General features: G+C 39.3%; 1 protein-coding gene across 2 annotated transcripts in view; it reads right to left on the reverse strand.

Annotated features, from left to right (window-relative positions):
- Window positions 1-20,212, reverse strand: part of ELAVL4 (ELAV like RNA binding protein 4) — a 63,597-nt gene extending 43,385 nt beyond the window's left edge. For both annotated transcript variants that reach the window (XM_072867244.1, XM_072867243.1), the window contains exon 1: window positions 20,096-20,212. In XM_072867244.1, coding sequence (XP_072723345.1) covers window positions 20,096-20,212 — 117 coding nt within the window. The remainder of the gene's footprint in view (window positions 1-20,095) is intronic.
- Window positions 20,213-22,648: the final 2,436 nt, after the last annotated feature.

A 22,648-nucleotide genomic window follows, 5' to 3' on the forward strand; every position in this document is an offset into this window, starting at 1 on the left:
CGTGGCACCAAGCACTGCTGACATCCTCTGTCAGGCTGTACCAGCCCCACACACTCTTCCTTCAGGACTTTTACCCGCTATCATGCTTCCTTTTGTCAATCTGATTTCATACATGTATTTACTCACACATACTACTAAATGCTTCAGATGTTGCTAAATCTGTTTAGCTCGGGATTCCAGCTGGAAGATCATCCTTCGATCTCTGCACCTCCGTGACCCCACACAGCAGACACCGTCACCAACTCCAAGCTTTGCTAACAGCCTGCCGCGGGGTCGGGGTTTCGCACCCCAAGGCTAACATGCTTCATCTGAGCACAGTGCGCTCATATATGCTCTATCTGCATCAACTTGATTAAAATTGGGGGAAAAAAATTCCAGTTCTGACAATAAGACATAGTCAGATGATGAGTGAAGCAGCTGATACGGTTAACTGCAGCTTTCGGTGTGTATTTAAATCATCTGACCATATCCTTTCCAACATAAAACACCCACAAGGTAAACTGCAATTTTAGGGACCGATCCTGCCCTTCTAAAGGCAACAGGAATACCACCCCACTGGTTTCAGTTACAAAAGCAGCACTTCAGCACAATGCACCGAGGAAAGTACATAATCTATTATTAGCAACAGATAACAGCTATCTATAGTTCCCCACAATAAACAATAACCCCAGATCTTTTAAAATCTGTGAAAGAAAACAAAATTCAAAACTAGCTGGTGTCCTACTTATGCATTTTGCAAACTCTTTTTAGTTACATTTTCAGCATGCTTACCTTCCACACCAAGCAAATAAACAGAATTCAACTCAGATATTTAACACATTCAGAACATTAAGCTGCTCTGTAAGAGTCTGTTCTTGAACGAGTAGATTTTCTCGTTTAATACTTCAAAATATCTTGGCATAAACTAATGTTGCACCAGGTGCCAGGTTTTCTTCCTAGTTACTCTCACTCAACTCCAATTAGGTTTTCCTGATTTTTCAATAGTAGAAAGGAAAAATCAAGGCACTTATTTGCCCTTCAAATTATTGCAAAGTTGTAGGTTACTGAAAATTTATTTGCTATACAGAAAAGAGATAATGGATAGAGAGAAATGCTGAAGAATTGTTAAAAATGTTTCCGATAAAGTATTTCACATGCAATTTTTTTTTACCGCATAATTTTAAGTCTCCATTTACAGAGCGATTTCTGTGCAAAAGCAGTTATGTACTAGAGCTTGCATTCAAAGTTCTTATGGACACAAAGGAATAATATTTATTTTAGATGTACATACTGATTCACATCACTAGTAAAGACTTAAATTATTAATGGTAACAAAAAGGGAAGTCCTAGCTCTCCTTTCCAAACATTCTGTCCTGTCCTCTACATGTCTGAAGCTCAAATCCACTGTTGAAGAGTTCAGTGTGCATGCACTGGGACATTTATTGTCAATGACTGTTTTTAATATTAAAGTAGTTGTTGATCCCATGTCAGTCAGCACATTACATAAGAGTAACATTATTTATTCAAAGAATAGATTTCAACATGCCATTCACTGTTTCTGTCCACAACACTAAGATTCAGAATTTTAATTCAATACCTTTATCACAATATGAACATTTTTGAAATAGATACTCTGGTTTCCTGGGCACACAGTTAACTTTGTTTTAATTACTGGTAATAACTTTTTTTAACACAAGAAAGTATTGGGCTGTAATTCAATTCTACAAAAATATTAACGGAGGCTGTAAGTCTGTTTAACTCATCAAGGGCTTATTTGGATACAGGCAAAATAAATGTGGAAAATCCAACAGTTACTTAACCCCAATGGTTTTTTTTTTTTAAACAAAATATACTCTTATCCCTTGAAGATCAGTATTACACCTCTATACGTGCCACTTAATTAGCAACATCTCTGCTTTTGTAGGCCTTCTGACCCAATTTAGGCAGCTACTACTGATGTTGAAATATTACAGTGCGAACATCATGTGTGATGACGTTCACATGCTACTGGTATAAAGAGGCATTTTGTTTTGGGTTGTTTTTTTTTATTTGGCAACAACTTGCCAAACTCCCAATACCACAACACCATGCTCTATATACAGGATAACAGTATCTTTGAAGAATAAACTGCAGTTACTGTTGATAGACATTGATAATTTAGCCACCAATAAGTTGAATATTCTATCTTTATAACATTGAAAAAATACTATCTGTGACAGAATTTAAAGACTACAATTTTGTAAGTTAAAAGCAACCCATATTTCAAATTCTGGATGTATTTCATCAGACTGCTGCTTTTAAAAATGACTTCTTGGTGTACTACTTTTCTCAGTATGGTAACGTATCAGCAAAGTACGAGGTATTTTCGTTTGATAGATTTCACAAAGAAATGCTTTGCTGCTCAGGAAGACAGCATAAGCTTTGCCAGTGTTTTGCAAAACACTGCTTACCAAAAGGCTTGGTATAACCCCCTCCTACAAAGTATGAGCGACAAATATCCATTATAGCAACTCCTACATTACAAATAATGTTTCAGAAATACTTCTGTCATATCTTCATGTATTTTTTTTTCCAATTAATTCAATTAATTTCCATTTATTCCTGCTGAAATATTAGCTCCAACAATAATGCAAAGAATACCTGCATGTATAAACAGAACTATTACAATGCTTAAACAAGCTAGAGTAACTGACATTAATCTTCAGTTATTACAGTAAATGTGACATCCATCTACCATTACAAAGCACAGTTAATGAATCATTTAGAAAACTACCCACAGACTAAGACAGTCTTATCTCCCTATTGCATGCATAAGCAATAGCCAATGGCTCAATAAATGTAAATATACACACTTTATATTTACAAAATTTGTTCTTGGCAGTCTAAAAGAAGGCCTGCATGTTGAACTGAGACTGTCACATATGTACACTGAAAGGAGCTTGTATTCAGCAAATAATTAGTGCCCATTCTTGTTATCTGAATTACGTATACTCCACTGCCCATATTCCACAATAAACAGAAATTAATTTGTTATGTATGGAAAAAAACCAGTAACAATTAAGAATCTTAAGAATAAGTGTTATTTATAGGCACTAAAGAAGTGTTTTCAAACATACCACAAGCAATCTTTTCCTAAAATCAAAATCTGAAAAAAATTCTAAAACCTGGAGAATTCAGTCAGACATACCCATTTTGAGGACTCGGAAGTCAAAAAAGTTATCTATGAATAATGAACAGTTCACAGCACCTAAATGCCAAGAAAAATGATCATGGTAAATTACACCTCATGAAGAATTCATGAGGTCTAATTTTATATTATTTCTAAGTGTTCATTAATGAACAAACTCAGAACATTCTCCCATAAAAAAGAATTTAGATAAATAATGCAAAGCTCTTACTTTATCTAAAAGAGCTCTTTAATTAGCATTGCAAGTTGTTTGCTTTTACAAGTGAAAACAAATGGTGCCATGGCAGAGGTCCCATAGCCATCTCCTGAACAATGATGACAAAAGCAGAAACAAACAAAACCTCTCAAAGAAAATAAATGTAGATTCAAAGGTTTTCCTTCTGTAAGGAGAAACAGGCTTTAACTTCCAGCATATCTGCTCTTTTGAGTGGAAGTCAGCACAGCACAAGTCTGTCTCACACGAACTTTTCTGCAGGTGAGAAAAACCCAATTTACAGGAGCTGCCCGACTGATCCATCCATAGCCCTCCCTTCTGCTGATCTGTATGTGAATAGCCATGCCAAAGCCAGAAGGTCGGTCCATAGGTATGGAGAGGAACATACAAGTACATCCAAGACCAGGTCCCTCAGCCCTGGACCAGCAGCCACATGGCCCCACCCCACTTTCAGATGCAGCCACGGCTACTGACTTCAGGGGGATTAAGCACATCTACGTTTTTGCAATGGGGCACCGGATCATAAAATCTTCAGAACAGATCACGTCTTTTTCCCATAGGAGTGTTAAAAACTAGTGATTTTAAGTATTCATTGGTTCAAAGCCACAACTCCAGCCAGAGTGAGACGTAGGTGCACCTGAACCTCACATACACATTACGTGGGCTTCTTTCTAAAGTGACCTTAGGAGAGGTAAACGATGCTCTGTGTGCAGCTCCAATACAGATTTTCTTCTCTGCAACACAACTGTCAAATTTCACTGCCAATTACATTTTTATTAAAGCTTATGCACTGCACAACTAGACCTTGCTATTATTTACCTAATAAATACATCATGAACATGAAATAAAGGAGAAAAATGAAGCTTTTGAGTAAATCTGCCTGGAGGCAAATCCAATATCCCAGAAACTAATCATTATCCACCCTTCTGTATTTTGACATGCTCCCCACTCATATGCACTTTTACATGCTCCATCTTTACCCTCCTTCGAGTAAAAGTCATCTCTAATATTTTAAATAGCGATATAGCTGAAAGTCTCAGCTCAGAAAACTAGCAGTCTCTGGCTCTCGTGGCAGGGATACAGTCTTACAAAATCTAGGTTTCAGAGTGCACTGCACTCGGGTCGAAATGGCATTCAAACATCTTCAGGAAGTTCACATTTATGGGTGCCACAATAATTTTAGAGAGCACACAAATGATCCAAATGGAGAAGACAACAAATGCGTTCATTTTAAGAGGCAAGCTTCAGTTCAAATAAAGTAGAAAATTATTTTCTTTAATAGCTAAATTTATTCCGATCTAGTCCATTATAGGCTTTTGCATGAATATGCCAAAACAAAATATTCTGTCCCCAATTTGCAGTGAAATGAATGCAACGTTTATTGGCAATCTTACTTGTTATCACAGCAGTGCCTGAAGGATATAACCAATACCAGCACCAAGTTGTGCTAGATGTCGTACAAATGGGTAGCAAGGGCAGGCACTGCCGCTGTACCACCACAGTGACAAAGTAGAAAGGCAAAACCTGTTATTTTTATTCCAAGTTTTGCAGAAGGGAAAAATCAAACCAGAGGAAAGTATCTAGGCAAACTGCTGAAGTTGCACAGTAAGCTGTGACAGCTCCATAACACAACACCATATCCCCAAACCTGGCCCAGTGATAAGGTCACTACTCCTAACAACTTTTTCAAAAAGCAAAGCAGGATAATAATACACCAAATTGCCCTTTTTTTTTTTTTGAGAATTTCAGATAAATGTGTCTTCTGTTCCCATGAAGTATGGACTCCACAGCTTTGCATTTGATTTCAAGGACAAAAGAGAATGAGTGGTGGAAAAAGGAGACACCAAAGTAAGTCGCAACCATTTCAACATCAGTAACTACTAAGGTATCAGCAGAGGAAACCACTCTCAGAACTACATATCCAATAACCACACACAAAATAGGAACAACGGCATCATATCACACACTTCATATGGTCTCTTACTCTTCCTGCAGGTACTCTGGGGATAAGAAATTGGAGGAGGAGAACTACAATTAGCATACATACAGCTCAGCACTCCCCAAAGCCCAGAGGAAACACACAGGACTGGGGAGTAGACGCATGGACAAGCACTCGCATGCACAGCTATTTCTGGGAAGCACGACAGAAGTGCTGCACTGCACATCTGCAAGGACAAAAACATTCTTCCAGAAGCAGAAGATAGTTATAGCTCTATCATATGCATTACCTCAACTCACAGTATTTGAGGTTCTTTATGAACTTCTACTGGGCTTAATTTTCAATCACTGTTTCCAGCTTCTTCACCTCTTGCGAAGACTACAGAGAAACTATACATGTTTGAAACCTCAGAGGTGTTTGGCTCTATTCTTCAGTGTTCTCCAAACGTCTTATGAAAGCCTACAGCAAACACGCTAAACAGTACTAATGAAACGGTAAGTGAGGAAAACTAGTATACTAAGTGATGGTCACAGAAGTTTCCTACTATCCCTGTATCAGGGTCATCCTTTTCACTAAGACAAATTGACTTCTAGAAAGCCAGCCAGTTATCCCCTTCTTTTAGACTGGTTTCACCAGAATTTGCTTGTAATCATTTCTGCCATTAAACATAATTTACATGTGAAGATATGGGAGAACATAGCCTTGATTTCACAGTATTCAAACACCACTCTGGAACACAGCTTTGGAGAAAGCCATCATCGAAAACACCCAGAGAGGAAAATGGATGTGTCCCCAGTCTATTAGATGGGTTACACAATTAGCTCGGGTTAACAACCCTTACAACCCCTTGTGTCCCACTTGCCATGGACCTTAAGGTCGGGGGCAGAGAGGTGTCCTGCTTTGTGCCGGACATGGCCATCAATAGCTCCAGCCCACCCGTGTCCCCAGGGGTCACCAACTGCCACCCCTCAAAGGTCTGTACAGCTTTTAAACCCGAACAAAGGCAACGCGGCCAGGCTCTGCCTTCTGAAGGAACATCTACTTCCTCTTCAGTCACCCTTCTACTTCTGCCAGATTTGTACCAGGCAACTCCGTGCCTAAAATTTTACAAGGGCTTTATTTTATTTATTTCATCATTCTGGATTGCTCCTTATTCCCTCCTGGCTTTTCATCTGGATCTACTACTTGTTCTTTCGAGACGCACATGAAGGCTAAAGGAGTCTGAAAAAACAAATAATCTCAACAATAAGATGAGATCTTTCTTCAACTGATGCTCCAAGCCAAAATTTGATGAAAACATCCTCTTTCTCCATGGATTGTATTTTATTAGGCAGATACCACAAAGGCAAGAGGTCTCCCAGTACCTGCCTTGTCCCTCTTGAAAAAAGAGAGAGTGACTAACAAAAACCATATTTAAAATCTGTTCTAGCAGGGTGATAAAAAAAGAAATACCACTGAAAACATTAAGTATGTGAGGCAAACCCTGAAAGATTGGAGAGGGTTTCTCAAAAGCCTGGATACTAGATAATAACAACAACAATACAAGAGCACGGTAGAGACCAGTATCTAAGACAGATCCTCAGTCTAAAGGACATACAGCCTAAAAATACACTGAAATGAAAGCAAAGGAAATTGAGAAAGTCTTTTTATATTTTTGGTTACTTTCTGAATTTTATTTTTAGCTCAGAGTTTTGTTTCCTAATCACTACCTACTTGTTTAGTTTACTGACTATTACTGAGCTATATATTACTAATCTATAACTGAATTATATTACTGACTTGAGAGTATGTATGGTGCACTGCGTACTGACGCACAAATTCCCACGGGTACGTGCATGTTCATGTAAGAAGCAGACAGCTGCAACTCTTCAGCTGCTGTAGACCTGTCACAATTCCACTTTCTGTTTTTCCCTTTAAGAAAATAATCTAGAATCATTTGCAACCCAAGAGTTCAGACAGTGAAAGCTGTATTACAAGCCATACTGAAGCCTAAAAACGTCTACTTACCAGAAGGCAAAGCAAAGCCAGGACAGAGCAGGCTCTCTGAAGTCTAGGAACATGCAACCCCCCCACCGCTGTTATTTCTACTGAAGTTCTAGAAACAAAAGCTACAATTTTCAGAAGCCCTTAAGTGATTTAAGATTCATTAACGTTCACTACAATAGGATTTCAGCTCCCAAGCCGTAAGTTGTTCTTCTGAAAACATTGCCCATACATTTTTCATGCAAAGACAGGCTTATATTGGGCAGGAATGGATGGCTTAGCAAAACGCATGCCACAACCAAGATATTTTAAGGCTCTGTCCTCAACAGGACCTTAATGAAAACACACTGGTAAATGCAATTAGGAAATACTAATCAACATGTGTACATCTAGACTACTGGCAACATCTCCACAGATACTGCTGCTTGCAGGTCTAAGAGCGAGACACCCCAAAATAGGACTTAGCTGAACATTGTAATTTCTATCTCTATCATTAGAAATGTTAGCTTACCGCAAAGTAACAGCATTATTTCTCTTAAAACAGAACTGGATTAGAAGAAATTTATAGCTTCTCTACAATTCACCTGTAAGCCTACAGCCCTGTAGCACACTAATACTGTGTATGGAAATAATCTTTTCATGAAATATAAGCATTCTTCCTTCTGTAACACACCTGTGGTAGACAGTTACAATGAATTACTCCAAAGTAATATGGCCATCACCATCTTAAAGGTCATGAACAGATAACAAAAGCTGAAGATGTGAGAAATTCCTGGTGGAAAAATGATCAGAAATTACCTTCTAGTATGCAGAGGCAGCTGTTTACTCTGATTGTCTCACAAAAGAAATATCTACACAATGGCTTACATGAGAGTAAGTTTTAATGTACTGTATGGGATAAATCTCAGTAATACTTAAATTCAAACAAACAATCTCATGCATAAAAGCATCTATTTTAAGCTCAAAGACCCGTTACCATAGATTAATAATACATTATTCATCAATAAAGGACAAAATATCAAGTACATATGCATGTATCTGTCACAGGTCAGGCTAACAGATCCTAATGGTTTATCCCGGACATAAACGCTATTAATCTCTGTACTAAGGAAGGGAAAAATGCCACAGGCCAAATCAAACACCCTCCTTATTCCAATTACAAAGACACCTCCTAGAATTTTGAAATGAAATCACATTCAAATTCACAAAAATCTTATTCAAATAAACAAACAAAGCCTGAACACCAAGAAATTAAAAATCTTTCAAAACTCCTCTTAAAAAAAAAATGAGCAGACCTCATGGATAACATACTCCTGGTTGAAACACAATCCTGCTAATGCACCCAACAGGCACCCCGGTGACCTCGGCCCCTGCTCAGATAGAAGCGCTCGTGGACAGGGTGGGACCCAGGCCATCCCGACTCAAAACCCACACATTACATTTTGCTTAATGTCAATAGGCAACTGGAAAAATGGCAGCATTATTAGAGATTACTAGGCAGAAAAGTCCTGACAGCCTACACGCATCAGAACAGCTTACCTGAGTATTAAAAAAGACAAAATAACCAAGTTACTGTCGTTTCTATTGGCCAGCTTTCCCTTACAATACTCAGCAGTCACAGGTAGACTCTCTAAACTTAGAGCTGGATCCACTCCATCCGTGTGTTTCAGCTCAAAGAAGGAGAACTCAGTGACGGAAGCGACACTGTGTCATTATTAAAACTAAGATATCCCCTAAGCACCCCTGACTGCTGGGGCACTCAGCCTAGGTGTCCTGGTCCAGACTGGTGTCGAAATGCTGGAGGAGAACATGGCTCCTGCAGCGGCCGCAATGGCTATGTATGGCTGCAAAGCTTCTTGATAACCACAAAGAACATCACACAAATAATGTTCGTTTTTTGCATATAGCAAAGACTAACAATGGAAATGGAAATTAAACTCAACAATTTCTACCCCAGTGAGCATCTACATTTGTGAACACTTCTTTCTGTAGTTGGGTAATGACAAGCACAGACAATAAAAAAAGGATTCTAAAAATATACTACTCTTTTCCCCTGGATTAGCGTGTCTACAGTTAAATATAAACTGCGCTCTATAAATTATCAAACACAATGTCAGATTCTGAAGTGCACTCTGGAATCTCTCACAGAGCACACGAAATACAGAATGATGATTTTGTCCTGGCCCAGTCAGTCTAAAGAACAATATGCTACTGTGCTAGATCATGGAGTTAGTTCCCATCAGCGGTCACGCTAAAAATGGCCACAGCCACCACCGTAGCTGCGCATTGAATTTTTCAGGACCCTCTGCAACAAGCAAAAAGATTAATTCCCCGAACAGCTGCTCTCACAGGAAGGGAATCGACAGCAACATTGCCACAGTATAGCTGGCACATGCTTTCTGCTAAAAATCAACTTCCCCCTACTCATCTACTGCCAGTAACTTCATTTGGAACAAAGATATACAGGGAACGGTATTAGAACTATTTTTATTTAAGGAGCATTTGTTTACATGCATTATTACTTCTACGGTGTCGTGACTGTGCCTTCTGCTCTACAGAAATAACAGGATGAGCCTTTGCCCACAAGTTTTTGGGCACATAGTAAAGCAGAGTCACTGACCAGCATTCAAAGATCAAGGATGACCCGTAGAAGGCTAATACAAGTACAGCAATTAACAATCACATTTATAAACCATACAATCAAGTAAAAAACCCCCAATATCCTCAAATATCTCTGATCCCAAATGCAGAACGCATTAACACTTCTCCACAGTGTAGTGACTTAAACACTGGTTGTTTCACACTGTTGAGTCGTTAATTTTATATTATTTAACATCAAATTGCTGATGGCTATGGGAGTCTACGTGTCAGCTTCGGAGGACTGAGAAAAGGCATGGCCTCCCTCCCAGATTAGCATTCAACTCAGTCAAAAGGTCCGTTAGTATTTTGCCCGTGTGGTTTACTACAACCCTCTCAAAACAGAATTACTATAAGTGGGTTAGACTTCCACACACCTTAAGCACATCATAGAAATCAAGAGTTTAAATTAATCCACATATTAAACAAAAAATTCCCAATGCAAAATCTTCCAAGGAAGTTTAGTCTAGCTATAATAATTCTCAAAGTCACAAATATCAGTTTTGCTTTTAATAGCAGGAGAGAAACATGGACTTCTGGCAAGTGTCCTGATCTATACCAGGAGAGACAAGGGGACAGAGCTGGTTCCTGGAATTCCATGTCCTCGCTGGGCAATTAGACATAACATTACAAGAGGATTCAGATCTACCTTAAATTATAAATTGTGAGTATTGTTGTCTTTGCTAGTTTTCCAGTATGCGATAACGAAAAATTAGTAAGGGAAGGAAAAACAATAACAACAAGCTTCCTTCATCCCTCACGTCCCTACAAAAGCTTTTCAACAGCACTTAACCTGGGAGTAAATACTTCCCAGTGCTTGGAAAAAACGATCAGCTACTCGAAACAAGCACGCATGCAATTATAGGCCAACACACAGGGCCCAAGCGCAGTGCAGTTACCTGCTCCAGCAGCAATCTTTTGGTCTCCACATGGAGGGTCAGATGGGACGTTCTCACCAAACGTCCCTCAGGAAGCAAAAACCAGAGGGAGCTGTTTGGTTTTCCTTCCACAGCTCGGTGAACGCACCCGAGCACGCAGCGGAGTGGCTGGATCTGAAGGACTTACACTACTGGAAAGGCTCCAGTGGCATCGCTGCCCTCTGCCAACACCGAAAAATCACTTACGTGGACAGAGACGCATTAAGCATGGAACCTTCTTGAAGCACTGCGAATGCCAGAACCACCTCCCATAGTCATTTGCCTCTGTTTTGAAACAAACATACATTATCATATCGCCTTTACCTCCAAGAGTTCTGAATGCTCAAAAGCCAAATACACTACCACCCCAATTCTGAAAAATACTGGCGCACAGCTCCAGACTGGGAAAAATACCAACCATAATGTTTAAGAGCTTTTACAGCAACAAAAAAGTTTCATGTTAAAGAATAAAATAAATGAAACTAAGTATTTTTTCCCCCAGAATTCAAGGGCATATAATTTCCCATCACAACAGCATCGCTGACGCAATTGCGTGTGCCTTAGCAACAAAGGCATACTACAGAATTTTATATACATCATGACTCTAAATATTGTCAAAGCCAGGCTTGTATTTTACTGTGCAGTTAAACCATTTCCAGAGAGGATGCACAAAGGTTCAGCTATCTTTTTTTAATTAATTTTTTTCTTAATATTCTGTCTTTTCATCCCATTTAATTAACAATTCCTAACTGGTTCGCAGCATTTCCTGACTTTTAAAGATTTTCTTCTTCATTGACATGAAAGTCCTCGCGTAAGGCACAGTCAAGGGTAAAACAATAGGCAAGACAGGCTCTCAGCTTCCTCCCTACTTTTTGGGGCCCTAAAGAAGCAATAATGCATTAGCAGCTCCAAAACAGTCAGGGAAAACAGATTATAGTGACAGAAAATAAAGATCAACCTAACATCAGTTCTATTGAGCTAATTCTTAATGAATTTATGCAAGCAATAGAAATGCTAGACAATGTTAGATAGTTGCAAAATTAACTGCACTCTTATTATAATCTCATCTGAAAGTATTTCATTTCTAACACTGATGTTCCAATGCTATTGCAAACTCCCTCTGAATACTTAAATAAGTAAACAACAAAAGGTCTCATCTTCAGTGCCCCAAGCTATCATCCAAAACTGGTTATAATTAAAGGTGTGAACAACAGAGTAACAAACCTGCAAAGTCAAGGTTCTGAGAAATTAATGGGCATCACACCACTGCACCAGTTCAAATTTATCACTCATTATCTCCCCGACTAGCACAGTGCTGTTTCACATATTTGTGCCTCCTTCTCTTTCCTCCAAGCCTTTCCTGCCTTTTCTAGATGGCTCATTTTAGACAATTACTGCCTCTGACACATTGAGACCTTTTCTCCCTCCTTTCTTCTTGCTGTAAAGCTAGTGACCTACAAAAGCCCCCTGCACCTAAAATATCCCAGTATTTTAGAAAGTAAAGATTGATCATTTGAGGGGAAAAAGCAAGCAAGCAAACAGTCTCTGAATATCCGTTTCTCCAACATCTTCACTTTACGTTATCTCAAATGGTTAAACATACTCAAATGCAAAGGCTAAGGCAAGGTACAGGTCCCCATTAAACACTATTTTTACTAGTGTTAGAATCTATCGTACTTGTTGAATTGAAGTGTTACCCTTCTCTTTGCAAAACTCTTTAGAAAATGAAAAATGTGCCTTGCTTTTGAAGTTACTTGGAAGTCCTACGCTGCTGGTAACTGGACATTTACACAAGCAATTGGAAAGTATGACATTACGCAAACGCCCTTTCCCTTCTCATACAAATCCCAGCATTTTCCTTAACGTCCATTCACATGAGAAGGGAAGATACACATCCGTGAACACACACACAAAAACACAGGCATACCCATCTCTTCCTCCATCCTACTGGGAAAGAAAAAGAGAAGGAGGAAGAGAAGGAGAGGAGTGCAGTGGGGGAGGGGTGGCTTTCCATCAGATTAGCAAATTTTGCAAAATCTGGCCTATCCTTTACAGAGGTACCATGCTTTTTAACATCGCCTCCCTTGCAAAAAGACTGTTTGCGCCCACTTCTCCCCCAAAACCCCAATGACATTGAAAAAAATACTGCATTGCAGTATTTGCCAGTGCATCGGACTGTATCCAGTCAGCTGTCCCACAGACAAACAAATGTACATTTTAATGTGTCCAGGCATGTAAATGAGTTGTCTAGTGGACACAGATTGCCAAAACAGACAAGTGAATTTGTCAAGTTATCTGCATCTCTCCCTCTCGCTATAATATTCTCTGCCACTGCCTATTTCTTGCCTGGGGTGTTTGCTGAAATTATTTTGAAAGTGCAAGTTCTCAAAGAAAACAACAAATTCCCCTGCCAGAATATGGGACACAATCATGCTTTATTTCCTCCGAAAAATCTCGGAGTGTGGAGTGGCTCTAGGTTATATACCAACAGTATGACAATTACACACAGAAAATAACCTGCATTTAATTAGTACACTCCCAGCATACCAAGTAGGAAGGTTGAGGAAAAAAATTCACTGTAACCTAGAAGATATTATTTCAAAAAAATTAATACATTAAATATATGTAAGATTAACACAACTGGATTTTCTTTCAATAGAGTCACAATATTTAACAGGACCAAATAAAGATGATGAAGACTATTCCAAACCCATTCAAATGGGATTTTTAAGTATACCCCTTCTAGCTCATTGTAACCATCCTTTGTCACAACAGCTCGGGCTCACTTTGAGAGAGCTCAAAAAGGTAAAATTAATAAAGAGGAAGAAAGCAAAGGAGGCAACCAAGCCAGTCAACAGTGGAGAGGCATCCCTGTATCTAACACGGGAACTTGATTAGTAGAGTACATGGGGACAGGATTTTAAACTGACGGCTGGTATTCACCTTGCATCAATACCCAATTGTAAAATTTCATCCTTTCTCACTAGTAGTTCACCAAGACAACAATTCTTTCAAAAAACTGTCATGTCTAAAGACAACTACATTTTCTCCATCTTTTTGTCTGAACAGAAAGAGGTTTTAACATTTTAATCTTTCTTTATTATCCATAGCAGTCCGAATTAAATTTCACTAACTTAACAGCTATTTTTCTATATGAGGATCTACAATGCAATCTTTTATATGCAAAAAGAAAATGTCACTATGTACATGCAGGCTGTATTCATTAATATAATCTTAAAACAAAGAAAAGAGGAAGATCGGGGAGGAACACGTGCGCCATAAAACAAGGATTACATTATTTTTAAATCTTTGTAGAAACACCAAATTGAACAGAAAATGAAAATGCAACTACTAGCTGCTGACTCTTAAAACAAACAATGCAGCTGTGTATAATAAAAGGCACCCTTATTTATTGTCATGACTAAGTTAACAGATTTAGAACACAGTATCTCTGTTTTGGACAGAAGAAAAATTATTTTACTCTCACGTACAACTACAATGCATGTCAGAATACATCTCTGCACATGCACAGACTGTAAAATACAGAATTTTACACACGCACACACACCCCTCAAGATTCCCCCCCCCCCCATTGTAAAGCAGTGCAGTTTTCAGAGGGCCATTCAATTACTTCCTTCACAGAAAGGATTGCAGCAGAAGCAATACTTAAAACAAAGCAAATTAAAAGGGGGATTTAATTTCTTTTTATTCGTATTTAAACTAAGCACTACCATTCCTGCTTGAATTTGCATTCAAAGTAATCCCGCACCAGAGAATGGAAAAAAGTAAAAATATCTGAAAATCTGAAGACAGAAAGAAAGGCGTGTTCTATATTCTTGCTTTGCTTCTCTTGTGCCTCCTGATGTGTGATAGATGAGCATCTTCTGGGCAACCACATTTTTATATCTTCTACGCTACCGTCTATCACTTACTAGTCTACTACGCTTTTTTAACACTTCTAGCACCAATAGCCTTGTTTAAAGATGCACTTCTGCTATTTCCCATTATTGTTTGCCACTACAATAGGAGACCATCACAATTAGCAAAATATTCAGCTGCAGTTTAAAAAGTAAAGTTGCCACAAGGAGCCTGACATTGGAAGTGGATATTGCTCCAACAGATATATAATAGACTGTGGCTAAAGGTGGGGCTGGAGACGACGAGAAGAATAATCTCATTATTTTCGTAAATTCCGCTCAGCGCATAAACCCTAGGATATGGTGAACTCCCCTGAACTGATTATTCTGCCATATAACCATCTGATTTTGTAAAAATACCAATATCACTTAACACAAAATCACTGCTTAGGGTAAATTCATTCTACCTACTGTTCTCATAGGGACATTTGCTGGAAAATTCTAAGAAATGATTTGCAGAAGCTATCAGCTGTGGGAGTTCACTATTATACCTCTGTCAACTTCATTCAATATAATTTACATTTTTTTTTTATACTGCCTCACAGGATTCCTTGCAATTTTTTGCACATACAATTTCACAGCAGGGAGGGGGAAGGAGGGGAGGGAGGAAAAAAAAAAGGAAAGATAACCCTCTTTTGCAGAAGAGAAAGAACAGATGCTTAAAACCAGATTTCTAGAAATCACTGTAAGCCTGAGCCAGAAATGTAATTAACACCTATTTATAAAGAATAATTAAAGTTGTGACTGCCACAAAGAACAGCAGAGATAATCGAGGTAGCCCCTGGTTTTTTTTTTTTAGATTTTTTTTTACACTGTTTGCAGTATTCCCACATGATTGCCACCTGCTCCCCCACTCAGCTTCCCCTATGCTCGTTTCCCCGGCAACCTTTCATTGGCTTTTCCTCCCAGCTATCGCTTTCAGTTCGGCTGCTCAGTCTAATCTTATTTGTTTTACACCCATCAAAACAAGCAGCTAGACAAAGACAATCCTGTAAGAATGGGAAAAGACCGTCGCTTTGTTTCCCCGCTTATAATAAATATCCGCGGCAAAAGTCTGCAAAACGTTAAATTAAGGGAAAAGGGGTGGTGGGGGGGAGACCCACACCCCCGCACCCCCCAGCATCCCGTGGGGCTGGCAGGAGGGACGGGTATTGTGCGGGTTTGGTCCCAGCCCCCACCCCGGGTCGCCCCGCTCGGCGCAGCCCGAAGTCCCCGGCAGTTGTGTTCGATCATGCCATTTTGCACAATCTGTAAGGAAAGCACAAAAGGGGGGACGAGACGAGCACGTCCGGGCTCCTCTGCCAGGAGAATATCGTCTAAAAATAGAAATACTATTTTTCACATAAACGGCTTTGACTTCTCCCGGCATTTTAAAAAAGCACAAAACAACACGGCTCCCCCCCAGCCCCCACCCCGACACAAAAAACACACCCTTCCTTCCATCCATCCATCCATCCACCCATCCATCCTCTACAGCACCGGCTCCATAGGAAACGCAGTACCTGGATTTTAGAGGAGATTATTAGGTTTGTATTTAAGGCTGGTGTAATACAAACGGAGATTAAAAGGCATCATCGGCTGCCTGATCCGCCAGGCACACGCGGTACAATGACACCGTGACTGTCAGCAGAGACCATCCTCGCTCGACTGAAATGCAACGTTCAATGGAAACGCCGTGAAGTGCCATCACAGTTAGATACATTAAATAGATATATAGACACACACAACAGGCAGACATATCCCGCAAAAAAAAATAAACAAGGCTCTCCAATTTTATTTTATGACTCACGATCCGCCACCCCGAACAAAAGAAATTCGTGAGGCACGCGAGAAGCAAGACAAAACCCCACGAGCAGGCTCTCCCCGTTCACTTACCATTTTCAAGCCATTCCACTCCATCTGTGATCACAAAGATGGACCCTTACAGCCCCTCACAGAGTCAAAAGCAAAAAGAGCGTTATGTAAAAGCTGACATTCCTTCTTACAGCGCTGCTGCCCAACGATGCAACAAAATCGACATATACTAGGCGCTGCAACACATACAAGCCTCCTCCTCTTTTTATGAGGTCATGACAGGAAACTCTTTGAAATACAATATGCAGCATTTACTGAAGCTCATATAAATCACCCTCTTTTAAAATTACCATACCTATTGCGCAGTCCACCAAAAGAAAATTACCAATCTCGAGGCTTTTTTTTTCCCACCACCACCACCACCCCCCCCAGGATTTTGCTCTGCATTTGTATCTCCAAAATGTCAATGTGGAAATTAACTCCCCCCCCCTCCACCACTTAAAAAAAAGCCTCTTCTTCCTTTTGCATTTCAGTTAGCCACATACCAGCCTTGCATTAGAAATGAGCTTTTTTCTTTATTCTGAGAGAAATCGCAATTACCTTAAAATGACAAAGTACATCCTTTATTAAAGGATACGCACACATTAAACATGAAAGAGAGAGCGAGAGAGGGGGGGAGAGAGAGAGGGAGAGGGGGAAAAGGGAGAGATCATGTACAAACAAATCAGTAGCAGAAAACTAAATTCATGTGAAAACACAGACTGAGAATGATGCAGATTCGGGGAAAATCTGTATGTTAGCTTCTATATCTACCTCTATATATAAACCCGCTACGATCAGATTTTAAATCTACTAATACCTACCATAACCATTCTTAATGGCAAATATTGGGTCTTGAAAGGCTTCAACTCTTCTACAGATTTGCTAAGGTTTCAGGGAATTATTTTTATTATTATTTCTTAAAGATCCACAAAGCACAGTGCTAGACGTTTGTGCAGCGAGAATAATAATAATAAATAAGAATAAATAGTATATTATTTTCTCTCTTTTTGTCAAAAATCGGGCACGGCGGTCCCCGTGCGGCAGCCGCGGCGGCGGGCGGAGCGGCGCGCAGCCCTGCTGGAACTGGCTGGCGGCGTCGCCCCTTTACATCCATTTATGGCGCCATCTGTCAGCGGCGGGCGGGCGCTGATTGGCCGCCGCCGCGCGGGGAGGCGTTGCGACATCAGGTGCTATTGAAATTAGCCGCTGCCAGATTGACAATGTTAATGATTCGGTGACCTCTACAACAACAGAGACCAGATTTCTGAACTGCTGCTTGTATCTAGTAATTAAGGCCCGGTTGAAGAAACAACACGCATCCCTGTATATTTTTTTTTCTTTTTTTTTTACCTCTTCCCACCCCACCGGCGCAGGAGCCCTCGGCCGCAGCGATGTCATACCTCGGCCATGCTTCAGTGCCTACATCTTCTTACCTCCTGCACGCCCAGCTCTCAGGTCCGGCGTATTTTAACTACCTTATCTTTTTCGACAGTTGCTTTCCGGAGAAATGCATATTTAATGATCTGCCTCTAGGCTTAAAGGCACAACAAAAGCACTTCAACATGCATTTAAAGCTGCATTTATTTTCAGGTACTATTGATTTTAATAATCAACCCATCTCTCCTTCCTTCAGCCCTGTGAGGTTTTTTAAAATACGTATTTTTAGAAGTGGGTTTGATATTTTGCCACTTGACGCTGTCTGAGGCGCAGCAGACACCTATTTATCAGAGCACTCCCCCCGAACGACGGTAGCATTTCAGAATTATTTCACCACCTCACTTCATTATTCTTCAGCTCTACAGGAAATAGAACGACAGCGAACTTTGGGCATTTAAAAGAAATTTTTTTTTCCCCCAGCCTTAGAGAGGAACGTGCTTAACTTAACAATGTACACTCATTAATCCTCCACTCGCTGCCATTGACAAACTAACAAAACTTCACTTCCAAACATTAATATTTCACCCTCTCCCGACCACGGCAAGTTCATTAAAAATTCTCACAAGTTAGGAAGCATTAATTTCTTTCTCTTACTTGGAGTTATTTTCCTCTTACTTGGAGTTATTTTCCTGAAGCATGTTTTGGCCAAAGTAACAAGGCATGGCATCCTGTAATTGCAACTAACCTTGAATTTACATTCATCTCAACTGAAGCTACTGAGTATCACTATTAATGTACGTAGGAATAATTTAATTTTACTATTCACACATTCATTTCAACAGCCAAATACGTTCTTTTAAAAATTCAGTATCATTGCAAGCGTTTTTAAACATAAGAGCTAAAACAGAGAAAGCCAGGATGGGCCATGTTATAAGCTCACTTAGCTCTTTCCTGGAGAAAGAAAACCTGGCTACAAACCACCAAAACCGTTTTAAAAAATGTGTAATCAGATAATCATTGTTCTAGAAGTTGGGGTTTTTTTTTTAAGTATTAATATGCCCTCCAAACTGCTAAGCTCTGAACTGACATTCTGTACATTTTAAATTTCTTCAAACCACAGACACACAAACACACACACAGACTAAACACACCAATAAAACACATGAAATACAGTAAGCTTATAAAATCTAGCTACATACAGACCAAGCAAGGAGAAAAATCGCATTTAAAAGACATCATACAATCTATTTGTGGAATAAGCACTGAACTGAATTAAAATATGAACAATGTAAAAGGCTGCAGAGGATTTCTCTCACCATGCATCTTTTTGAGCACATTTGTAGCTTGGTAAAAACTAGTGAAGATTAAACTAGCTCATAAGATAGATTTCCTAACTCAAATATTTAAGTGACCTATTAGACTGAACACACAGGCATCAAAGTGCTACAGAGCTAGTATATTACCATACATTCTTGTGCAAATATACATCGAATATTAAAGTTAGATTTGTAATGCAAATTTTTACTTAAGGTCTCTTCAGGGGTTAATAACACTGTAGAAGGCATCCAGAAATTATTTTTAAGTCTTTGCAACTTCAGCCTACTTTGTTCCTATAAATTCGTTATGCATATCAAAAGATTCAGCCATTTTTCCGAAACAATAATTGCACGCTGCTCCACCAAAAAATTAGCTATCTTATCCGCCTATAAATCCAGGTACTCTGCACACTGACCACTTTCCCAAAAACCACCCCACACACGCAGTCTTTCCGAGGAACACTAAAACAAACGCTCAAATGTCCTCAGAGGCCTCTCTCTGTAAAGACAAAGGCAGAATCCTATTGTTGAAAAAGTCAACCTTATTCTCATGTTTCCAATAGTACCATTTATCTTTCAGGGTGAGGGACTGACCACCACATCATGGTTGTGACATTTGTAAAGCATCGGATTCTCAATACAGCCTCTCCAGCATCAGCCAGCAAGCCCCTGAGCAAAGCATATTTTTAATGCAATCTTCCATCCCCACAAAAAGAAACTTGTCTTAAACAGCTAATCCAATATCAAAATGAAATCACAGGGTTGTTTCCCAGCCCCCCCTCCCTCTCCTTACCATAAATGAGCAGTTTCTTGACTCATTAATGACAGTTTCCCTTAAAAGAAGTGATCTCATATCACTGAGCCCCTCTCCACCACGCATACATCCCAAAGGTTGCGGGTATCTTAGCATCAGTAGCCGCTAGCAAGCTCTCTCATACAGAGCCCAGATGGACTATACCAGAAGCCAATTCAGCGTTAATAACTACCTACTCTGTGCAGTTTAGAAGCCTTACGTGGCATAATGTCCTAGGCAACAGCAGCCGATTGAAACCGCAAATAAAAGACAACCCAATTCTCCAAAAGCATCAAAAGGAAAAAAATAATAAATTGAAGACTGATTTTTTTTTTAAAGCTCTTACTTTCATAAGATTAAACTGAATCCTTCACAAACATATGAAAAAGGAGAAAAAACAGATGCTGCCCAGAAAAAGTGACAAAATATTACCTCATTATTTAACAAAGCAGCATTAAGCGTCCTGCTGATTTCAAACATCTTGCCACAGATTTTGGTTAAGAGACACAGAAAGAATCCTTTGCAAGCCCTCTGTCTGCAAAGGGTTCTTCAATTTTCTTGCGCACAACAGAATAGTCAATATGTTATTTCCCTAGAGTTCGCACATTAAAACATCTAGTCAGTGAGCTGAATTTTCCCCTTATCACACTGTAGACTCCTGTTATATGTACTGCTCTCTTTGCAAGATTAGCCTGCCCCAAACATGGCTGTTGTTTAAACTATTCTTTAAAGTAACAGTTCACTCCATAACCACCAGGTGGGCAGTGTACACAGATTCAAGTAACCATCTTAAAGATTTTTCTTGGAATAGCTGCTGATTGTGATATACAGCATAAATCCCCCCTACACTTACCAAGCAGGAGGAAAAAAAAAAATTGTGCTGTTTTATGCCCTTTCCTCCCCAGAAACAAGCACCCCCCACAAAAACCCTAAAATCACTTAACTTTTACCATTGATTTTTTTTTTCCAAGGGACCTTAAAATTTATACAGGAGCATTTCATTCAGCAAAAATTAACTAAGTGATAAAATCCAATCAGTTCTGAGAACAAAGTGTAATTAAAAGGGAAAGCACGCCCATAGAAATGGTGTGTACTGCAGAAGAAACAAAATTAGCATGAAGTTCAGCACGACAGTGTTCTTTCACAGAACCAAAATTCAGCATGTCAATAATTCACATGTGGGTAGAGTGTTAGAAAATATGAACTATACCTTCAAGCAAATTTGAAGACAACTTGATAAGATACTGCTATGACGTATTTTGGCTTAAGTTCATTTATGAAACCGCTGTTGCACACATCAGAGCACAAGGCTGAAATACGGGGAAAGGAACCAGTTTTCAACAGCACACAAGTTTCCTAAATTATCAAACTGTCCCCATTCCTACATGTCTGCAAGCTATTTAAGTTTTTGTTTTGCACTTTATTTAAGGTCAAATACCTCAAGGAATACTTCTATTACTATAAAAAAAAGAATTCACTCAGTGCTCTACAGCAACACCCAGAGGCTTGAATGAGATGGGATCTTTGTGTTAGGTGCTGTACAGACACATTTGAAAAGTCATTTCATACCAAAGGATTTACAAACAACATTTACAAGGCTGAAGCACAAAACAGAGGTGTGAGAAAGAACAATAAACAAAGAGCATCACAAAATATCTTTACCAGCTGGGATGAATCACTGGAGAATTAAAGCATCTCTGGCAACTACCTGTGCTAAGGCAGAACCCAAAAGGTTATTTACTGAGGGTAAACAGTAAGTGCATTATATGGACAAGGGCTTCTTCAGATTTATCACCTACAAAGTACCATCACCTAATTCTTTCATTTATAGCAATCCTTGCTGAGTAAGTATATGCAGAGTAGTGATTTTCTTTGTTGGCCTTTAACTAATATTAAAGTGATGCAGTAATGACTTAACCTTCTTGAATATGTATTGAGTTTCAAGTCATCCCTTTTTATATGAGGAGAAAGGTTATTTGCATCGATTTCTGTTTGCATGAAATAAGCTTATTTTCTCATTCACCATATGCCTTGAACACTAATTAAAAGTGTCACTTTCTTCTAATGTAAAAACATAATCATTTAGTAAATAAGTATTCTTGGCTTTTTGGTCTTTGTGATAATCTATTTAAGGACTTTTTATTTCCAGGTAACTTCAGTGCTTTGATTACCACACACTCCTCTGATTTAAAGAGAAGTGTTTTATAAATATACTTTTTTTTTCCCCAAATAAAAAGAAAAAATCTAGAATTGCATCTTTAAGGACCCACACTCCTCTTACCCTGAGGCAAACCCATCCAATCAATATGAAACCATTCACATGCCACCATCTGCCAAGCTGTAGAGCAATGTGGCTGGAACAGACCTCTTGTAAAGCAGCAGTGGTCTCATTTTCAGTCTATTAGGGAAGCACCAGAGCTCTCATGTACAAGGACACAAAACTCCAACTCAGACCCTCTCACACCAGTGTCTCTGTGCACTGCTGCAGAACTCCTGTAATTTTTGCTGCTTGAGTTTTCATGCTAATCATCAAAGCAAGAGGGAGGAGAAAAT

The sequence above is a fragment of the Ciconia boyciana genome, chromosome 7 (assembly GCF_034638445.1).
Source record: "Ciconia boyciana chromosome 7, ASM3463844v1, whole genome shotgun sequence".
NCBI lineage: Eukaryota > Metazoa > Chordata > Aves > Ciconiiformes > Ciconiidae > Ciconia > Ciconia boyciana.